The 16792-nt window shown below is 44.0% G+C and overlaps 1 protein-coding gene across 5 annotated transcripts in view; it reads left to right on the top strand.

Annotated features, from left to right (window-relative positions):
- The window catches only part of Pde11 (Phosphodiesterase 11), a 58914-nt gene that overhangs the window by 39679 nt on the left and 2443 nt on the right, over positions 1 to 16792 (top strand). For 3 of the 5 annotated variants that reach the window (XM_033379294.1, XM_033379293.1, XM_002132610.3), the window contains 14 exons: positions 6439 to 6931; positions 8767 to 8916; positions 8980 to 9457; positions 9693 to 9832; positions 10972 to 11122; positions 12986 to 13141; positions 13588 to 14109; positions 14176 to 14352; positions 15592 to 15678; positions 15735 to 15902; positions 15958 to 16067; positions 16128 to 16316; positions 16390 to 16606; positions 16674 to 16757. In XM_033379294.1, the coding sequence (XP_033235185.1) occupies positions 6439 to 6931; positions 8767 to 8916; positions 8980 to 9457; positions 9693 to 9832; positions 10972 to 11122; positions 12986 to 13141; positions 13588 to 14109; positions 14176 to 14352; positions 15592 to 15678; positions 15735 to 15902; positions 15958 to 16067; positions 16128 to 16316; positions 16390 to 16606; positions 16674 to 16757 (3122 nt within the window). Of the gene's footprint in view, positions 1 to 180; positions 435 to 6438; positions 6932 to 8766; positions 8917 to 8979; positions 9458 to 9692; positions 9833 to 10971; positions 11123 to 12985; positions 13142 to 13587; positions 14110 to 14175; positions 14353 to 15591; positions 15679 to 15734; positions 15903 to 15957; positions 16068 to 16127; positions 16317 to 16389; positions 16607 to 16673; positions 16758 to 16792 lie in introns of those variants that run through there. The other 2 variants (XM_015180528.2, XM_015180527.2) reach the window with 1 other exon arrangement.

Raw genomic sequence — 16792 nt, 5'->3', positions numbered from 1 at the left:
CGAAAAAGAAAAACACAAGTGATCAAAAAAACCAAAGTTTACAAATCAATCGAAAACTCGAGAATTTGCAACATTCGGTAACATTCTGCGGTTGTGGCTGCCACTCTGCGGTGGCAAGAAAATCACCAAAATTGATACCACAACAACATCCCCACCACCACCAACAACAGCAACAACAAAGAAATATAATTTACGTTTTGCTGCCGAATTGCTCAAGTTCGATAAAATTCAATTCATTAAAACGGAGGGTCTAACATTCGCATTGCTGGCGGGCCCCATGGGCCAAGCGGCAAGTATGTGTCGATTTCGTGGTTGTCGCTACAAAAATAAGAATAAGAACAGCAACAAGCAGCAGCAGCAGCAACAACAGCAACAGCAGCCAACACCTCTACCCAGTCCCCAATTGCAACATCAGACCGAGGCGGCAGCAACAGGTGAGGTCTTAGCCGGGGAAGCCTTAAATGTTCTGTGTGTCTAAAAAAAAACAAACAACAAAAAATAGCAGGGCTAAAAAATAATAAATTAAAAAAACCTCCTGGTGGCTTAATTTATTCAATAAATTTTGGTTTATGGATTAATTATTTTTTCCAAAAGAAATAAATTTAAAAAAAAAGCTAAACCTGAAATGGGAATTTTTACGAATACATTTTTTGTACATAAATTCAATTAAAAAAAAAAAAATAGCTAAGAATGAATTTTACAAAAATTGTTATTCAAATTAAATTCCAATTATCCCAAATTAAAACCTAAAAAAAAATGACCTTGGAATTGCAAGGCAAGAATTCAATATCTTTTCAGAGGTTTTTCTCGATTGACAGATATAAAAGATACAGGTACAAAGATTACAGATATCAAATGAAGAGCAGTCTCTAAAATAAGGGGGTTTCAAGGGGAATCATTCCTTATTTCTCTTAAGATATAAAAATCAACGAAGCTAAAAGAAATGTCAGAGTAAAAGGTATTTCATCTGCAATCCTTGGCCTTTTACAGGCACTTTTCACGCTTAAAAAAGTACAAATCTCTTGAGGGAAAAATGTTGAGTTTCTGCCACCGTTCAGGGCGATGAGAGAATATGTGAATAGTTTTCCACATACTCGTACATATACTCGTAAAAAGTCACTCTATTCGTAAACTTCAAGAAAATAACATAAGAAGACTCTTTTGTTAAAGCCAACACAACAGGTGAGAAATTGCAGAGAGCTGGAGAGATGTTGCTATGGAAAAACCTTGGCCCATGTCTTGGGAGATTTTCATAAATATTTTGTCACCAAAGTTTTTTGCACACTTCAAAGTCGACTTCAGCGCCAAAAGAGCAAAAGCCAAGCCATAAAGGAGAGGAAAGAAAAGGAAACGGAAGAAGGAGAAGGATGTGTGGATATCTAGCTTATTTCATATACAGAAGCTCCAGTCTCCAGATTCCAGTCTCTCCTGTTTGCCACTGCCCCCTGGCCTTGGCATCGATCCAAGCCTCTCAGAGGAAACTGAGGGAAAAAATTGCTCTCTTTTGCACATTTTGCCATTTTGCCGTTTGCCAACATTCAATTTGCATTTGGTTTCGTTTCGTTTCACTCAAGAGAAACAACAATGCACACTACAAGCACTACAGCCACATACACATGTTCATGCGACTACTGGCACATGTATTTATGTATATGTATGTATATGTATGTGGAGGTAATACCCTGGATAAGGAGTGCCATAACTTTGAGGAAAACTTTACTTACACTTGGCGGTGCATAGGTGGAACGGATGGAACGGATGGAACGGATGGATGCCTTGTGTCTGCTTTTCCAGTACTTACACGGAGCAAAAACTTTTACAAAGAGCTTAAAGACTTTAAGGTTTCCAAAGAAACAAGTTAGAGTAAACTGGGGAGTGCTTCACTGCATCTGCGATCTCTGTTCCCCTGGGATCTCAGTAGATTAGTTTCCAAAATATAGGGGTCGGTTTACTCGGCTTTTGTTTCGAGATGAATATAGACGAAAGCTACACACGGAGGCACACGTGCCTCGACATTAAGATAGCCAAGTATCTACATAAATACATATATTTAGGCAAAACATAACCTGGTATTCAAATGATATATATACTGCCGTCTTTTTAGAGATGTATCACCCGAGGACTGTCCTCCTTCCCAAGAGGAACATCTCGTCTGACCAGAGATTTCAAACTATGTTTACTATAAAGAAAACTTCAGAGTTCTAAAGAAAAATCTATGAAATCTTACAAATCATGATACATTTGTAGATTGTGGATAATTATGCAAAATAAATCAAATTATCATTAGAACGATTTTAAATGCGAAATTCTTTGAAATATAATTTCCTGAAATATCAATCTCTAAAATTTGTAAGATAAATGAATGAAAAATCAGAGATCTTAGCAGAAAAACTATCCTTTGCTCAAGAGGAATATTGAAAAACAATCAATCTTCTTCTTTTCTTAAATTTGCATCTCACAGATACTTGGGGTGGGGTGAACGGGAATGGTTATTTATTAATTAAGGCTTGAAATATGTATCTGCCGGAGGAAGATGTCTGGCAAATGAAATCAGAAACTGAAATCATATAATATTCCTCCCCAAAGAGTGTATTCCATTCTTCGCATAAGAGTCCCCCGTCCTCCATTTCTTTTCTTTTCTTTGGTATTTCCTGCTAAAAGAAAAACTCCATTGCAAATGTTGTATAAAAATAATACTATTTTCCCAAAGAGAGAGAGAGAGAGAGAGAGGGAGGGGCAGAGGCAGTGCCAGAGGGTATAACAATCTCCCATGAGTCCATGGGGAGGGGGCAGGAGTCCAAGGGAAGATGGAGAAAAGTAGGGGCCATATGAATGTCTTACATAAAGCTGACGCATCAAACCGCAGCAAAGTGTCGGCGACAGTGGGTGCTGCTGCTGCAGCAGTGTGGTGTGTGGCACCACCCACTCGACACACACGACCGCCACTGTCGACTTGTCATTTGACTTCGAGAGCAGGAAATAGCCAAAGGAACTCTCCAGATACAGATACATTGGGGGGGTGTGGGAGGGAGGGAGGAGTGTCTGCCAAATGTTTTGCAGCAGCTTAAGCATGTTGCATGTTCAGTGTGTGGCAAGGCAAATGCAGCTTAAAAGATTAAATTCTCTCTTTCCCCCGCTCTTGAGGCAGTTTCGGTTGCTGCTGCTGCACCATAACATGTGTGGCATGCAGCAGCATCTCCCTTGGCACCCCCCTAAGGGATATTAATATATAACCACCCCTCGCCAGACTTGCAACATTAAGTAGCCAACTTTCCGACTTAGTGGCAAAGCTTAAAAGCAAAAGATACAAGACACACAGCAGAAGTATCTTCTCCTTTTACCCGCCAATTATCTGCGAGATGCTGAGATGCTTATCTGCGAGATGAAAATTCCTGGGCAGACACACACAAATCGTGGAAGGAAAAGCTGAAATTAATGCCAAAGAGAATCGCAAATGGAATTGCAAGAAAATCCAGCCCCAGGGCTGTGATGGGACCCCCCCGACAATTATGACAGAGAAAATACTCTGACATTTTAATCGAATTTTCTATCTCTTACAAATTTCTGGGAAATAAAAGATAGCAATTCTAGGGACAGATGACGCAGGCATGACTTCTTGAGTGGAAAATTATGAAAGATGTTACGTTTATTAAATTAAAAATTATTTGCTTCTATTTGGGGAGGGCCCGCGATCTTCTTGGGGCAGCTTGAACTTTGCTTTGGTTCCTCTGGAGATTGTGGAAGGATAACCCTAACTCTAACTCCCTTTTGGGAATATATATAAGCAAACGATCATTCTAAATGGCGCATCCATCAAATAAAGGAAGTCGTTTTTAGAGCAAAAAAGATATAAAAGTGCATTAAAGTAACAATCTCTTTTCACTGTCACAATATGGACCTGCTGTAATCCTTTTTCTTTACCGAGAGCTGTCGTTGGAGTCACTCGTTGGATCTGTGGCAGCACCAACTGCAACAATGGTTGCAGCAAAAGCTGCAGCATCAGGGATTAAAAACAAAAACTGTTCTTCCTCTGAGGCAACGAGCAACACGACGTTCAGGCGGAAAACCCCTTAGAAAAGGCCACAAAGGAAGATGATTTTCAAGATTTTCAAGATGGAAAGAAAACCACTGGAGCCACTGGAGAGGCAACTCCGCTGAAGCCGAGGAAGCAAGAACTAAATCATACATTTTTAGAATAATAACAGTTATGACTTTTAAAAAGAATAGAATTTTTTTGTTCCCTCGTTTGAAGGAATGCATGCAAAAATTGCACAACGAAACGAAAAGATAAATAATCTATTTAAATAAATACCACAGAAAACCCATAAAAAATGTACTCTTAACTGAAACTAAAGTAAAGATAAATATCGAAAAATACTTAAATGAAAGACCTTGGCTTTGGTTAAGCTTGGGCTTTAAGGCAAAGCCAAAGGCAAAGCCAGAGTCAGAGTCAAATTGTCAAGTGAAAAGAGCACAAGTCGTTTGTTTGTTTCCCTTTGGTGGGAGTCGAAAAGTAGAACATAAATCATATTTTCCCAAGGAATAAATAAACCAGACAGCAAGGCTATAGAATAAGGGGAGAGGGAGGGGGTAAATGTGGAAAATTAAGAGAAGCAACAACAAAGGTTTTCCTCAGCAAAGGATGGTGTTTGACTTTCCGTCAGACTGTTTTTGGGGGCTTCCTGGGGCATCCATTCTCCAGACATCAGTTCATCAGCTACTGGGCTGCTGCTGGCTTGTCGGTTGATGTATCTTTGTATCTATTTTTAGCACTTAATCAGGCGCTCAACGGCAGACAGACTCACATATATACTCGTACCGATAAGATACTTATGTTGCAAGGAGTCAATAATTCACGGAAATTGCCAATATTTCCGGTTAATGTTGAACTTGAGACACTTTTTAAGGGCAGGCTGTCGAATGTTATTTATTGAACATTACGTATACGCCGCGTTGTCGAAAAGAGCAGGGGAGGAGAGTCCTCCTCGACACTTAATTGTTGCAAAGTGGGAAAGTGGAAGAGAGAGAAAGGAGTTCGTTCCCTAGAGAAGCGACAAATTGATGAGCTTCCCGAAAAGCAATTGAACAAATTTATGTGATTTTGCTCTCAAACCCTCGAAACCCCCGAAAATTGTGGAAATTGAAAGAGGAAATTGCGACAAAAGTGGAAAAAAGAGCGAAAAATTTAAAGAACGAAGGTTTGGATACTCTTTCAGATGATTTTCTTTGGTAAATAATAGATAAAATTGTGAAACGATCTTTCGATCTTGTGATGATCTCAAAGAATCCACAAAATTATGTAAAAAAGTCCAGATATTCTTTCAGATTTTTCTTTAGAATATATCCATGGAAATGGAGTACAAAGAAAATGGTAGAAAAGAACGGGAAAACCTTGGCATACCCTTGGAAGATGACTTATTTCTTTGGTAGAATGTCTTTAATTTTTCTGAATTTTGCCACAAGTTTCCATCAAATTTTCATTGATTTCTTGAGTAAGGAACAGATTAGGAGTATATGTATGTAAATATATATCCTACCCAAGAATTTACTACGAGATTGTGCGCAGTGTAATCCTCCGTTGCTTTCTTTACGATCTGCCGTTTGTTGTTGTCCACTGCCAGTCCCAGTCCCAGTCCCATTCCCGTGCATGTTTATTCTTGTCCACTGACTGTCCCATTGCTGTGCATGTGCCAGTGAGAGAGAGAGAGAGAGAGACGACTCGCTCAGAGAGGATCCAAAGGTGACGAGAGCGGTGAGAGCGGGCGTTGAGCGTGTTGCTCTGCGATAGTGGGTGTGGGTTAGAAAGAGAAGGAGAGGCATGGTAAAGCCAGGGCTTTGCGATGCTGAGAGAGAGAGCTGTTGCTTTTGAGTGATTCACGGAGTAATCCGTGATCCGTATTCTACTAGAAACATACTCTATGTGGCGTATAGTTCTTTGTGCTTCCTGCTTTGCCAACTGACTGGCAAAACGAGGTGTACTCTCATCTGCTGAAAGGGTACCAAAAACAGTGACACTTTTGCTCTGGGATGTGATAAATGGATGGATGGTGGCATCACTGCTGGTCACGTGCCGAGTGGCGTGTGCCTTAAAGGATATGTCCCATGTATGACCCACATTTGCAATGCAAATGTGGCATCAATCGAGTGGCAAGAATGAGATGTAAGAGAGACGGAGAAACGGGGCATTCCAGTGTGAAATAGATGTGAAAGAGATGTGTGGCCGAAAGGAATGCTCATAAAACTGTCAGCACACTCGCATGCCACATGGCGAACAAATTACCCAAAGGGAAGGGGAGGGGGGAAAACCATAAAAAAGAGAGCGGACCAATATTCGCATTTAATTTGAATTAAAAATATTCATGAATCCATTTGTATGTATGCATTTATCCCCCACTCAGACACTCATCTCCTCCTTTGCGTCCTTTGCCTTTCTTGCAGGCCTGCATTTGCGGAGCATTGAAGAGCCGGCGACGACCCCGTTGCGAATGAATGCGGAGCAGGGGGGCACAGGGTACGGCTATGGCTACGGCGAGCACTCGCTCCTCCTTGCCACACGCACCGGTGTCCCCCTGCCACCAGCCGCACACCAGCCATCACCCGCCCACCACTATCAGCCGCTGAGCAGCAGCAGCAGCAGCAATCAGAATAATATTGGATCTGGACCTGGATCTGGATCGGCTGCTGCGGCACCCCCACCAGCCCTCTCCTCCGCCTATCCACAGCTGCAGCTGTATGCCACACAGCCGTCGATGCAGCAGCAGCAACAGCAGCAACAACAGCAACAGCAGCAGTGGCAACACCAGCATCAGTCCTACCAGCATCATGCGTCGTCGTCGCCGCAGCACAGCAGACCCCCCTACGATCCAGAGCATGCGCGAATGGAGGCCTGGCTGGATGAGAATCAGGAATTTGTACAGGATTATTTTATAAGGTAAGACATAAAGGATAGAGTTATAGAATGTATAGTTTCTATAGGAGAAGGATTAGGGGTATAAATGGAAGAACCGCCAGAGGAATAGATGGATTAATATAAGAAATATCACGCTATCAGATGAATAGATGAAATCTGATGGAGAATAGATCAATGAATACTACTAGTGATGAAATAATTGCAATTGCAACTGAAATCTATAAGCGGGAGAGAAAAATGAATGGCTCCTTACATGGAGATCATGTCATGAATTGAATAGATTGATTTGATGGGCAGACAGGCAAAAAACTATAGATATTAATAGATACAAATACTCCAATGCAGATACCTTTAGTAGCTCTTTAGCCGAGAGATGGGTTTCCCCCAAAAACCAGCAAATATTTGGTATCTTCAAAGAACCTTTCATTCCCTTTTCCCTCACACATTTCTTGGTCCAACTTGAGGGAGAATTTTATCGAATCAATAAGTTTCGCCACCCGCTCCTCCCAAATTCCAATCCGATTACCCGTCAATACCCGTCGATACCCGTCGAGTCATGTCCACAGCAGGGGGGGACGTACATAAATTGCATCTGCTCTTAAGCAGATGTTCCATCAATACAATATGCGCTCTACATACGAGTATGCCATGCAAATAATCTACTCGTATTTTCCACTGATAAATTCGAAAATTTGCAACTGCAACTGCCTCCCCGTCGCACTGACACACTGCCACATGCCACTGCCACGTTCGGTCGCTGGTGTTGACCCTCTCTGGCCGCAGGGCAAACAATCGGCCATATTTATGGTAAAGGCAGCGCCTGGGTGGAAGGGGACGCGTTGGCCATGAACCGAGCGAGGGCTAGCTCGTTTCCGCTATAAACCGCAAAGGGGGCAGGGAGAGGCAGAGGGAGAGGCAGAGGAAGAGGAGTTGTCTATGACACATAATAAAAATCACTAACAACTAAAAACATAAATTGGGCTTTATTTTCATGGTCGAGCAGGCAGGACAGAGCGTTCCGTTTAGCTCCATGTCTCTCTCTCTCTCTCTCTCTCTCTCTCTCTCTCTCTCTCTCTCTCTCTCCCTCTCTGTCTGCGGGGCAGGACACTAAACAGAAGGCTGGACAAAAGGGGTGTGTGGTGTGGTGTGGTGTGGTGTGTGTCTGTATGTTTGTACTTTGCATAAGAATATGCCGCTTGTCCTGAAAAAGGTCTCCTCTTTTTCAACCAATACTCCTTCCTCCTTTCCTCCTTTCTCTGGCTGTGGCCCGCTGTGATTGCTGCTGTTGTGGCTCTGGCCTGGGTCCTAGGGGTGCTCCAAGGATGGTGGTTTTTATGCCAGAAGCGCGTGCCTATAAGGCCACATACTGATGAGAGGCGGAAGATAGTAGTACGGGAGGATCCTTCTCGCTGTCTGAATATTTATGAGCTGGGTCTTTTATTAGACAATTTTATGCGGCACGCATGCATATCACTAGAATATCCTGGAGCGTGTGTCCAGCAGTTCATTTAGTGATTTTTTCTAAATGGAGAAACTCACAGACACAACTCAGGAGGGGGAGGATGCAGGCTGCAGGAACTCGTGGAGGGAGTGAAGTGGCAGGAGGGAGTGCAGTGAGGCAAGAGCTTTCGAAGGGATAATATATATTGGAAACGAGGAATCCTTTGGAGCATACGACTATTCTAGAAATAGACATAAATTGGGTAGAAGTCAATCTGTTGTTTGGAATCTTATGGAGGAAGGTCTTGCAGAACGAGTCCAGACGCTGCATCCAGGCATCTGTTGTTTCCTTATCAGATATAAATCATATATTATCGCCCTAGTCTAATCTATTTCCTCCATTTCCCGTTCCGTAGAAAAGCCACACGTCAAACGGTGGATGCCTGGCTGGTCTCCCATGCCACCACGGCGGGCAATGATGTGGTCTGTTCCAGCAGCTCACCCACACATCCCAATGGACAGACGAGCTCCTCGCGTGGCGGCTCTGGAGCCACCACACCAGTGCGGTAAGTACAGCAGAGCCCAACCCACCAATCAGTGGACCAAACTATAGAGAGATTTATTTACAGGAAAATCTCTGCTCACGAATTTGAGCGCGGTGGACTGCTGAAGCCGATTGTGAACACTATCGACGGGACGCCGACGTTCTTGAGCATTGGGCCGCCGATGATGGACAACGGCGTGGGTGTGGGCGGATCCTGTTCGAATCTGCAGAATGTGGGGGGCGTTGTGGCGGGTCAGTATCAGTATCACAGCCACCACCACGGCCACTCGTACCACCATCATCCGCATCAGCATCTGCACCACAGCCAGCACAGCCACTACCAGGCAGGCGGGGCGGTGGGCAGCAGCAGTTCGGGCAGCATCAGCAGCGGTGCGGCAGCAGGAACCGCAGGCACTGGTGGCGGTGCTGGTGGTGGAGGCTCCCCAGGCAGTGGGGGCGGATCCTCGTCCTCGTACCAGTTCTATCATTGCATCCAGCGACCGCAGCGGCTGTCGCGCAACGAGCTCAAGCAACTCGACGAAAAGGAAATCATTTTTGAACTGGTGAGTGTCCATTGTCGCCTCCAAATGTATCTGTGTATCTACGTATCTATTAATAGAGCTTACAGCGTTTACGCGTTGACGTGTTTGTTTGTTGGCTTTCCAATTGACGTTGCTATCGGCAAACATTCGAAAGACGTCAGGCGTTATTGTCTCGCTCTTTCTATAGATAGAGATACATTTGTATCAATTGGCGCATTTCTTATGCAAATAATTGTCCATCTTTTCGATCTCTTAGGTAAAGGATATCTGCAATGAACTGGAAGTCCGCACGCTCTGCCACAAGATACTGCAGAATGTCTCCATTTTGTTGAATGCGGATCGTGGATCGCTGTTCCTGGTGCAAGGACGCTGCAATGGACCCGATGGACTCAAGAAGTGCGTTAACTAAACACTAGGATCTGTTTTGTTTGGGATAGAAGTTGGGGAATGAAATGAAAAAAAGACTTGAAGGAATGCTTTGGTGCATGTAGTTTTTATGGAAACACTAGCTGGCAGGTCTATAAGTTTTCAATTTTATTTGCGAGTCCAGATTTCGAAATGAACGTTTGACCGCAGATGTTTTTCATAGATTTTCCATGGATGATTGGCTTAGTGCTTTGCCGCCCAGCTGGGGGCTGCAGCATTGTAGTTTTTTGTAGTTTTGGGCATGCCACAATGGTGTGTTCTTTGACCCCTGCATCATCTGTAATCCTTGATTTACATACCTGTAAATTCTACCTTAATCTCTGCTTTAATTCCCCTCTTAAATCCTTTCGAAAATCTCTAAATTCGCTTTTAGTTTTCTAAATATAAATCCTTAATATTTTGTACTACCATTCCTTTTTTTTTGTTGAAAGAAAAGTTTTCCAATAGCAATCAGGCGAGTGGTTTTTTTTCCATGCAATTTGTGGATTACTTCATTTTGTTTAGTAGAATGTGGCATGACTCCCCTCGTAGAGTGCAGTGGCAGCTTCAACTTCAGCTTCAACTTTGTCTTTGGCAACATTTTGATGGCATTTATTTTTGGGATTTTATGATTTCGAATGCGAATGCGTGGCTCTACGCTGGATGTTCCCGCCATAAATGCCATGCAGACAGGAGGGGGCAGGGGAGAAACCTTTAGCAGAATGTGTGGCAGGAAAGGCAGGGGTGGCATGTGGCATGTAGCGTGCAGCAGCAGGAGCAGCAGCAGCCATTTTGTATGCATCGTATGACGCCATTTTGCTGGCAACGCTAATTGCAATTGTCTGCACGCGCATTTGGCAAATACTCGACTCCGACTCCTTCTGCTGCCACTCTGCCATCCGCACAAAAAGTTTTTAAAGAGCGAACAGCTAAAGGATAGCGAAAAAGGATAAGAGAAGAGGAGCACCGCCAGGCAGGAAGGAAGGAAGCTGCCAGACTAGAGCTAAACTTTGCCTTGTATTCCACGGAACAATAGAGGGGCGAATGGGCAGTGGGGGGGGGCTGTGCAATTTGCAACACAATTTATAATTCTTTCAACTTATTTTCTTCTCTTCTCCGCCACGTTGCAGATGCCTCGTCTCGAAGCTGTTCGATGTGTGCCCCCGGAGCACCGTGGAGGAGATGGAGCAGCAGGAGGAGGTCCGTGTGGCCTGGGGCACGGGCATTGCCGGCCATGTGGCCGAAAGCGGGGAGCCCGTCAATATACCAGATGCTTACCAGGTCAGTACTTTAGCCAGAGAATGTCTCTGTCTATCTTTAAGAGCGAAATTTGACAAATTTGTATGCCAAAAGAGACCATAAATCACGTCATCGAGGGGCACTAGAACATTCTTTGGGGGGCAGGAGTAAAAGCAAAACCTAATTTTTTTGGGGCAGGAGCAGGAGTAGATGTCTTCCATTTGATTGTGAGATTTATGGGAGAATGGGATCCGGTCCGGTTCCGGCCCACACACATGTCGGACGGATGTGCTCTGCTCTCCTGCTCTTTAAGTTTTCAATTGAATTGCTCACTGAACACTTTTCACATTTTCCTTTCATTCTTTGCTCCGCGATATCTCTGCCCCCTCTTCTCTCTCCCCCTCTCTTCCCCTCTCTGTGTCTCTGTTTTATATTTTTTGGCAGTTTTTCTTGCGGGCCTGTCTGCCAATTGGAGCGTAATTAATCTTGTGGCAAAGACAAGGCCGTGTTAGGCAATGTTATATCATAGCCACAGGCCCCCCCAGACCCATCCAGATATGGCCACTCTTCTTTTTTCTCTTATTTCTCAAGTTAAGGCTTTAATTGAAGCCTTGGAATGTTTCTGTTTCTCTTCGCTTAAGTCAACTTAAGCCGCTGCCAAAAATGTAGATAAACTCCCGAGCAAATATGACGCACAACCAGCAGATCGGACTGGGACTCGGACTGGGACTGGGCCTGGGAGCCACATAAAGATAGATCTTCCTCTGATTTTGTTGGCACAATTAATCAAGGCACAACAATATTTGACACCGGTACCAGACAGCGCGACCAGAGCGCAGATAAATCGAGCCAAATACAGACAGACACCACCGCCGCAGCCCCAACAGCAACAGCAACTACAGCCGATTTTTGGTGTGAATGAAAGGCATTATTCGGTTTATTCGTATTATTAGACATTTCGCTGTGCTCGAGTGCGCAGATCGTGTGGACTTTTGACTGAACTAAGTGGCTCCACAAACAAATGTCAGTCAACAGGCCAGACGTCTGGGGCGTTTACCGAAGCCAACAACATGATAACCCCAAAATGGGCTAACAACAGAACAGTACTTTCTTTTAGTGGTAAGCAGCAAGATAAAGCCTGTTGGGGGGAGAATGTGTGTCAATGTCGAGTAGAAATAGTAATAGAAGTCCAGATATAGTACTCGTATAATAAGGAAGTTTACATATAAAAGAACATAGTAAATATTTTCGAATATTAGATACAAATATTCCCCTTATATACCTAAAATATTTAGAAACTTATTCTGAATATCTACCGTATCTTGACTACTGTATGTGGTCTGCCCCCCGGCGCCTCGCGCATCGCCCTCCATCTCTCTCTCTCTCTTACAGTGTGGCTTAGCATAGGGTGGTACTGAAGCTACTGTACAGTTACTATTGCAATTTCTCGAAGATTATGATTAGCAGTGATTCCTAGGCTTATTATCAATTGATTTGCTTTAACTCTTTCTTCTTCCCTCTCCCACTATGGCTTAGCAAAAAGGGTGAAGGGCAGTAAAAGGTTCATAGGAAAGGCATTTTCTCACGTTCTCTCTTCCAGTGTGGCTTAGTTGCACAGGTTGATTATGGTAAAATTTGGTTTCTTCTTAGAAAAACTCTTGGAACAATTTTTAAAAGTAAAATAAATTCTTAACATTTTGTTTTGCTTTTTAAATACAGTTTAAGTAAGAAATCTTTTTAATGAAAAAGTTTTTGTCTATCAAAAATTGTAGGATATATATTTTCACACAAAAAAAAAAATACAATGCTTTCCATAAGTATAACTCCATTTATAAGAAGCCTTTCGAATCTGTAACTAATAAATTAATTCTCTCCCGTATATTTTTGTCTCACCCGCGTACACAGGATGATCGGTTCAATTGTGAAATCGATTCGCTGACCGGCTACCGGACAAAGGCCCTCCTGTGCATGCCCATTAAGGACTCCTCTGGGGATGTGATTGGCGTTGCTCAAGTCATCAACAAAGTGAATGGCGAGTGCTTCTCCGAAATCGATGAAAAGGTGAGTGCAGTGCAGTGCGGGAGAGTGTGGGTGTGTGCCACCGGAAGTGAATGACTGACTGACGGAATGGATAAGAGGATAGATGGGTAGGTGGGTAGATGGATGGGTGAATGAATGGGGTCTGATGGTGTCTTTTGTTTCGGCTATAAGCCACATAAGAGCTGCAGCTTACTGCAGAGCAGAGTCTCTTCTTTCTCCTTCCACTTTTGGCCCCAGAGGCAAATTGCATTCATTATTCAACACAAAGGAAAAATGGGGGGGAAACCTGTTAAGAAAGCTTAGCAGAATGTCAGACAAAATGCCATCGGGGATTATCCATCTTTTGTGTATGTGGTGTGTGCGTGCTCTCATATTTTTATGGAATTTTTCAACGTCATTTTCTGTGGCGTGGCTTTCTGTGTGTTTTAATCCTTTTGGCATAATCCTTTTGGCTCTTTACCGGACAGGTCTTTGCCTCGTATCTGCAATTCTGTGGCATCGGACTGCGCAATGCCCAACTGTACGAGAAATCTCAATTGGAAATCAAACGGAATCAAGTGCTGCTGGACCTCGCACGCATGATCTTCGAGGAGCAGAGCACCATCGAGCACATGGTCTTCCGCATACTCACGCACATGCAGAGTCTCATCCAGTGCCAGCGCGTCCAGATACTACTCGTCCACGAGGCGGACAAGGGCAGCTTCTCGCGGGTCTTTGACTTTGAGGCGAACGACCTCCGCGAGGAGGAGGCCACCTCGCGCACCAGCCCCTACGAGTCGCGTTTCCCCATCAACATTGGCATCACCGGGCATGTGGCCACCACGGGGGAGACTGTGATGGTGCCGAATGCCTACGAGGACGATCGCTTCGACTCGAAAGTGGACGAGAACTCCAGCTTCAAGCATCGATCGATCCTGTGCATGGCCATCAAGAACTCTTTGGGACAGATTATAGGCGTCATTCAGTTGATAAACAAATTCAATGAACTGGTAAGTGGCCCACAAGGGAATCAGCGATCTTCACCCCAAAAGTTTTCATTCGGTTTTTCCTTTCAGGACTTTACCAAAAACGATGAGAACTTTGTGGAGGCGTTCGCCATCTTCTGTGGCATGGGCATTCACAACACGCACATGTACGAGAAGGCCATCGTGGCAATGGCCAAGCAGAGCGTCACCCTGGAGGTGCTCAGCTATCATGCCTCGGCCACCATGGACGAGGCCCATCGGTTGCGTGTAAGTTTTCAGTTCTACCTCGTCGTCGTCGTCGTCTCGGAGGGGCACTTGCTTTTGGTTAATTTTATTTGCGTTCACTTCATTTGTAAATAGGGAAAAGGTCACTGCCGGACTGCTTTGCGCTCTTAATTTTTATGTCAGGCCATAAATAAAGGTGTCCTGTGCTGTGCTGTGCCGTCCTGTCCCCACTGCTGCCATTGTCCCATGGAGCTGTGGGGCTTTTACTTCACGGTTTTTTATTGCCGCTGCTGACAGAAACAGAAACAGCAGCAACAAGCTGTCGTGTCGGAAGGGTCTTTCCCCTTAACCCACGACCAACCCAACCAAACCGACCAACCGACCGGCGTGTTGACAGTTCTAATTAGTTTGTTCGCACAAAAGTATGACAAAAGGAAACTTTTATACCAGAGAGAGAGAGGGGGCAAGCACCAGGAGGCCGTAGTCCAGTCGAGTAGTCCTTTTCCATTTGTCTCCCAGTCGGACACTTGCTGTAATTATGCTCGAGGAAAATTATGACCGCCTGTCGGCTTGTCAGCCGGAGACGAAGATCTTGGGATGTTATTAATTTTAATTAAAATTATGCCATACTAGGCTTTGGATTTACTTTCACGACGGACACAGAGCGATGCGAGGCGATTACCGCATCAAGAAAGAGACCGAACCCTTTTTTTCTTGCACTTCTCGACAGTGACTTTGGCCCCCCTGCGGCTATGCTGTAGGGGTTTTTTTTTCCTTTGTGCGGGGTACTTCTCTATTCCGCTTTGGTGGCTAATGTAGCGCCATTAACATTTCCCTGACAGCCACCCAGCCAGCCAGGAGATGAGGGTCCGTCCGCGAGATTTTTGGTTTTTATTTACTTTTTGGAAGAGATTTTGTGGAATAGGATGCAAAGCAAAGTTCCAAGCAGATTTAATAGATTAGGAAGGACATTTGTTGATACATAATTAATTTTGTAGGATTACCACAACCCAATTAATAGTTTATAGAGGTTTTAAGGAATTTACGGAATAAGGAATATTTACACATTATCATTTAATGTAAAAACTATACATAAAATAAGCGATAATTAAGTGATAAAATATCGATGACAATAGTTCATCAAAAAGCAAAAGTTATCTAAAGCAAAAGCGTAGACCTCTAACCTTTAAATATAACCAATCATAACCTAAGAGAACTCCTTACAAAAACCTGCTTTGTAATAAATTAATTTCTTGAACACTCTTCGATATATCTTTATAGCGACTTCGTGTACCATCGGCCGTACATTTCCGCCTACACGACTTTAAGTTCGATGACATCCACTTTGAAGATGATGATACACTGAAGGTACGTTTCTCTTGGAAATCTTCATGGAACATACCCCAATTGTACTGTATTTGCAGGCCTGTTTGCGCATGTTTCTGGATCTCGATTTTGTGGAGCGTTTTCATATTGACTACGAAGTGCTGTGCCGTTGGCTGTTGAGCGTCAAAAAGAACTATCGCAATGTTACGTATCACAATTGGAGGCATGCCTTCAATGTGGCCCAAATGATGTTTGCCATTCTGACGGTGAGTAGAAACAGAACAATGAATTTAGCATGAAATATAGCCATCTTTTCTTTAGACCACACAATGGTGGAAGATCTTTGGCGAAATTGAATGCTTGGCTCTCATTATTGGCTGCCTGTGTCATGATCTCGACCATCGAGGGACTAACAACTCCTTTCAGATTAAGTACGTTGGAGGAAGTGCCTTAAAAGTGTTTCAATTCTAAAGAAAAACTTCACTTCTTAGAGCCTCTTCGCCTCTGGCGCAGCTGTACTCCACATCCACCATGGAGCATCATCATTTCGATCAGTGTCTGATGATTTTGAATAGCCCTGGAAATCAAATACTGGCCAATCTCTCCTCCGATGATTATTGCAGGGTTATACGGGTGTTGGAAGATGCCATTCTGTCCACCGATTTGGCAGTGTATTTCAAGTGAGTTCTGAGGCAGACAAACCCCAAATGAAACTTGAGGCTTAACTGTTTTGTTTGTACGTGTACCCCTCAGAAAACGTGGCCCATTCTTGGAGAGCGTGGAGCAGCCATTGAGCCATTGGGTGGGCGAGGAGCCGCGTGCTTTGCTGCGGGCCATGAGCATGACTGTCTGTGATTTGTCGGCCATCACGAAGCCGTGGGAGATTGAGAAGCGTGTGGCCGATTTGGTTAGCTCCGAGTTCTTCGAGCAGGGCGACATGGAGAAGCAGGAGCTGAACATAACTCCGATTGTAAGAACTGAATCCTTAAACGGTGATTATTGTAAGAGTCTAAGCATCTATTCATCTCCCCTTAAAGGATATCATGAATCGCGAAAAGGAGGACGAGCTGCCCATGATGCAAGTGAACTTTATTGATTCCATTTGCATGCCCATCTACGAGGTATGTCTTTCCCTTAAGTCTCACCTTTTCGGTGA

Source organism: Drosophila pseudoobscura, chromosome 4 (assembly GCF_009870125.1).
Source record: "Drosophila pseudoobscura strain MV-25-SWS-2005 chromosome 4, UCI_Dpse_MV25, whole genome shotgun sequence".
NCBI lineage: Eukaryota > Metazoa > Arthropoda > Insecta > Diptera > Drosophilidae > Drosophila > Drosophila pseudoobscura.
The sequence above is the reverse complement of the archived record's forward strand: the minus strand, read 5'-3'. Positions and strand labels throughout refer to the sequence as shown.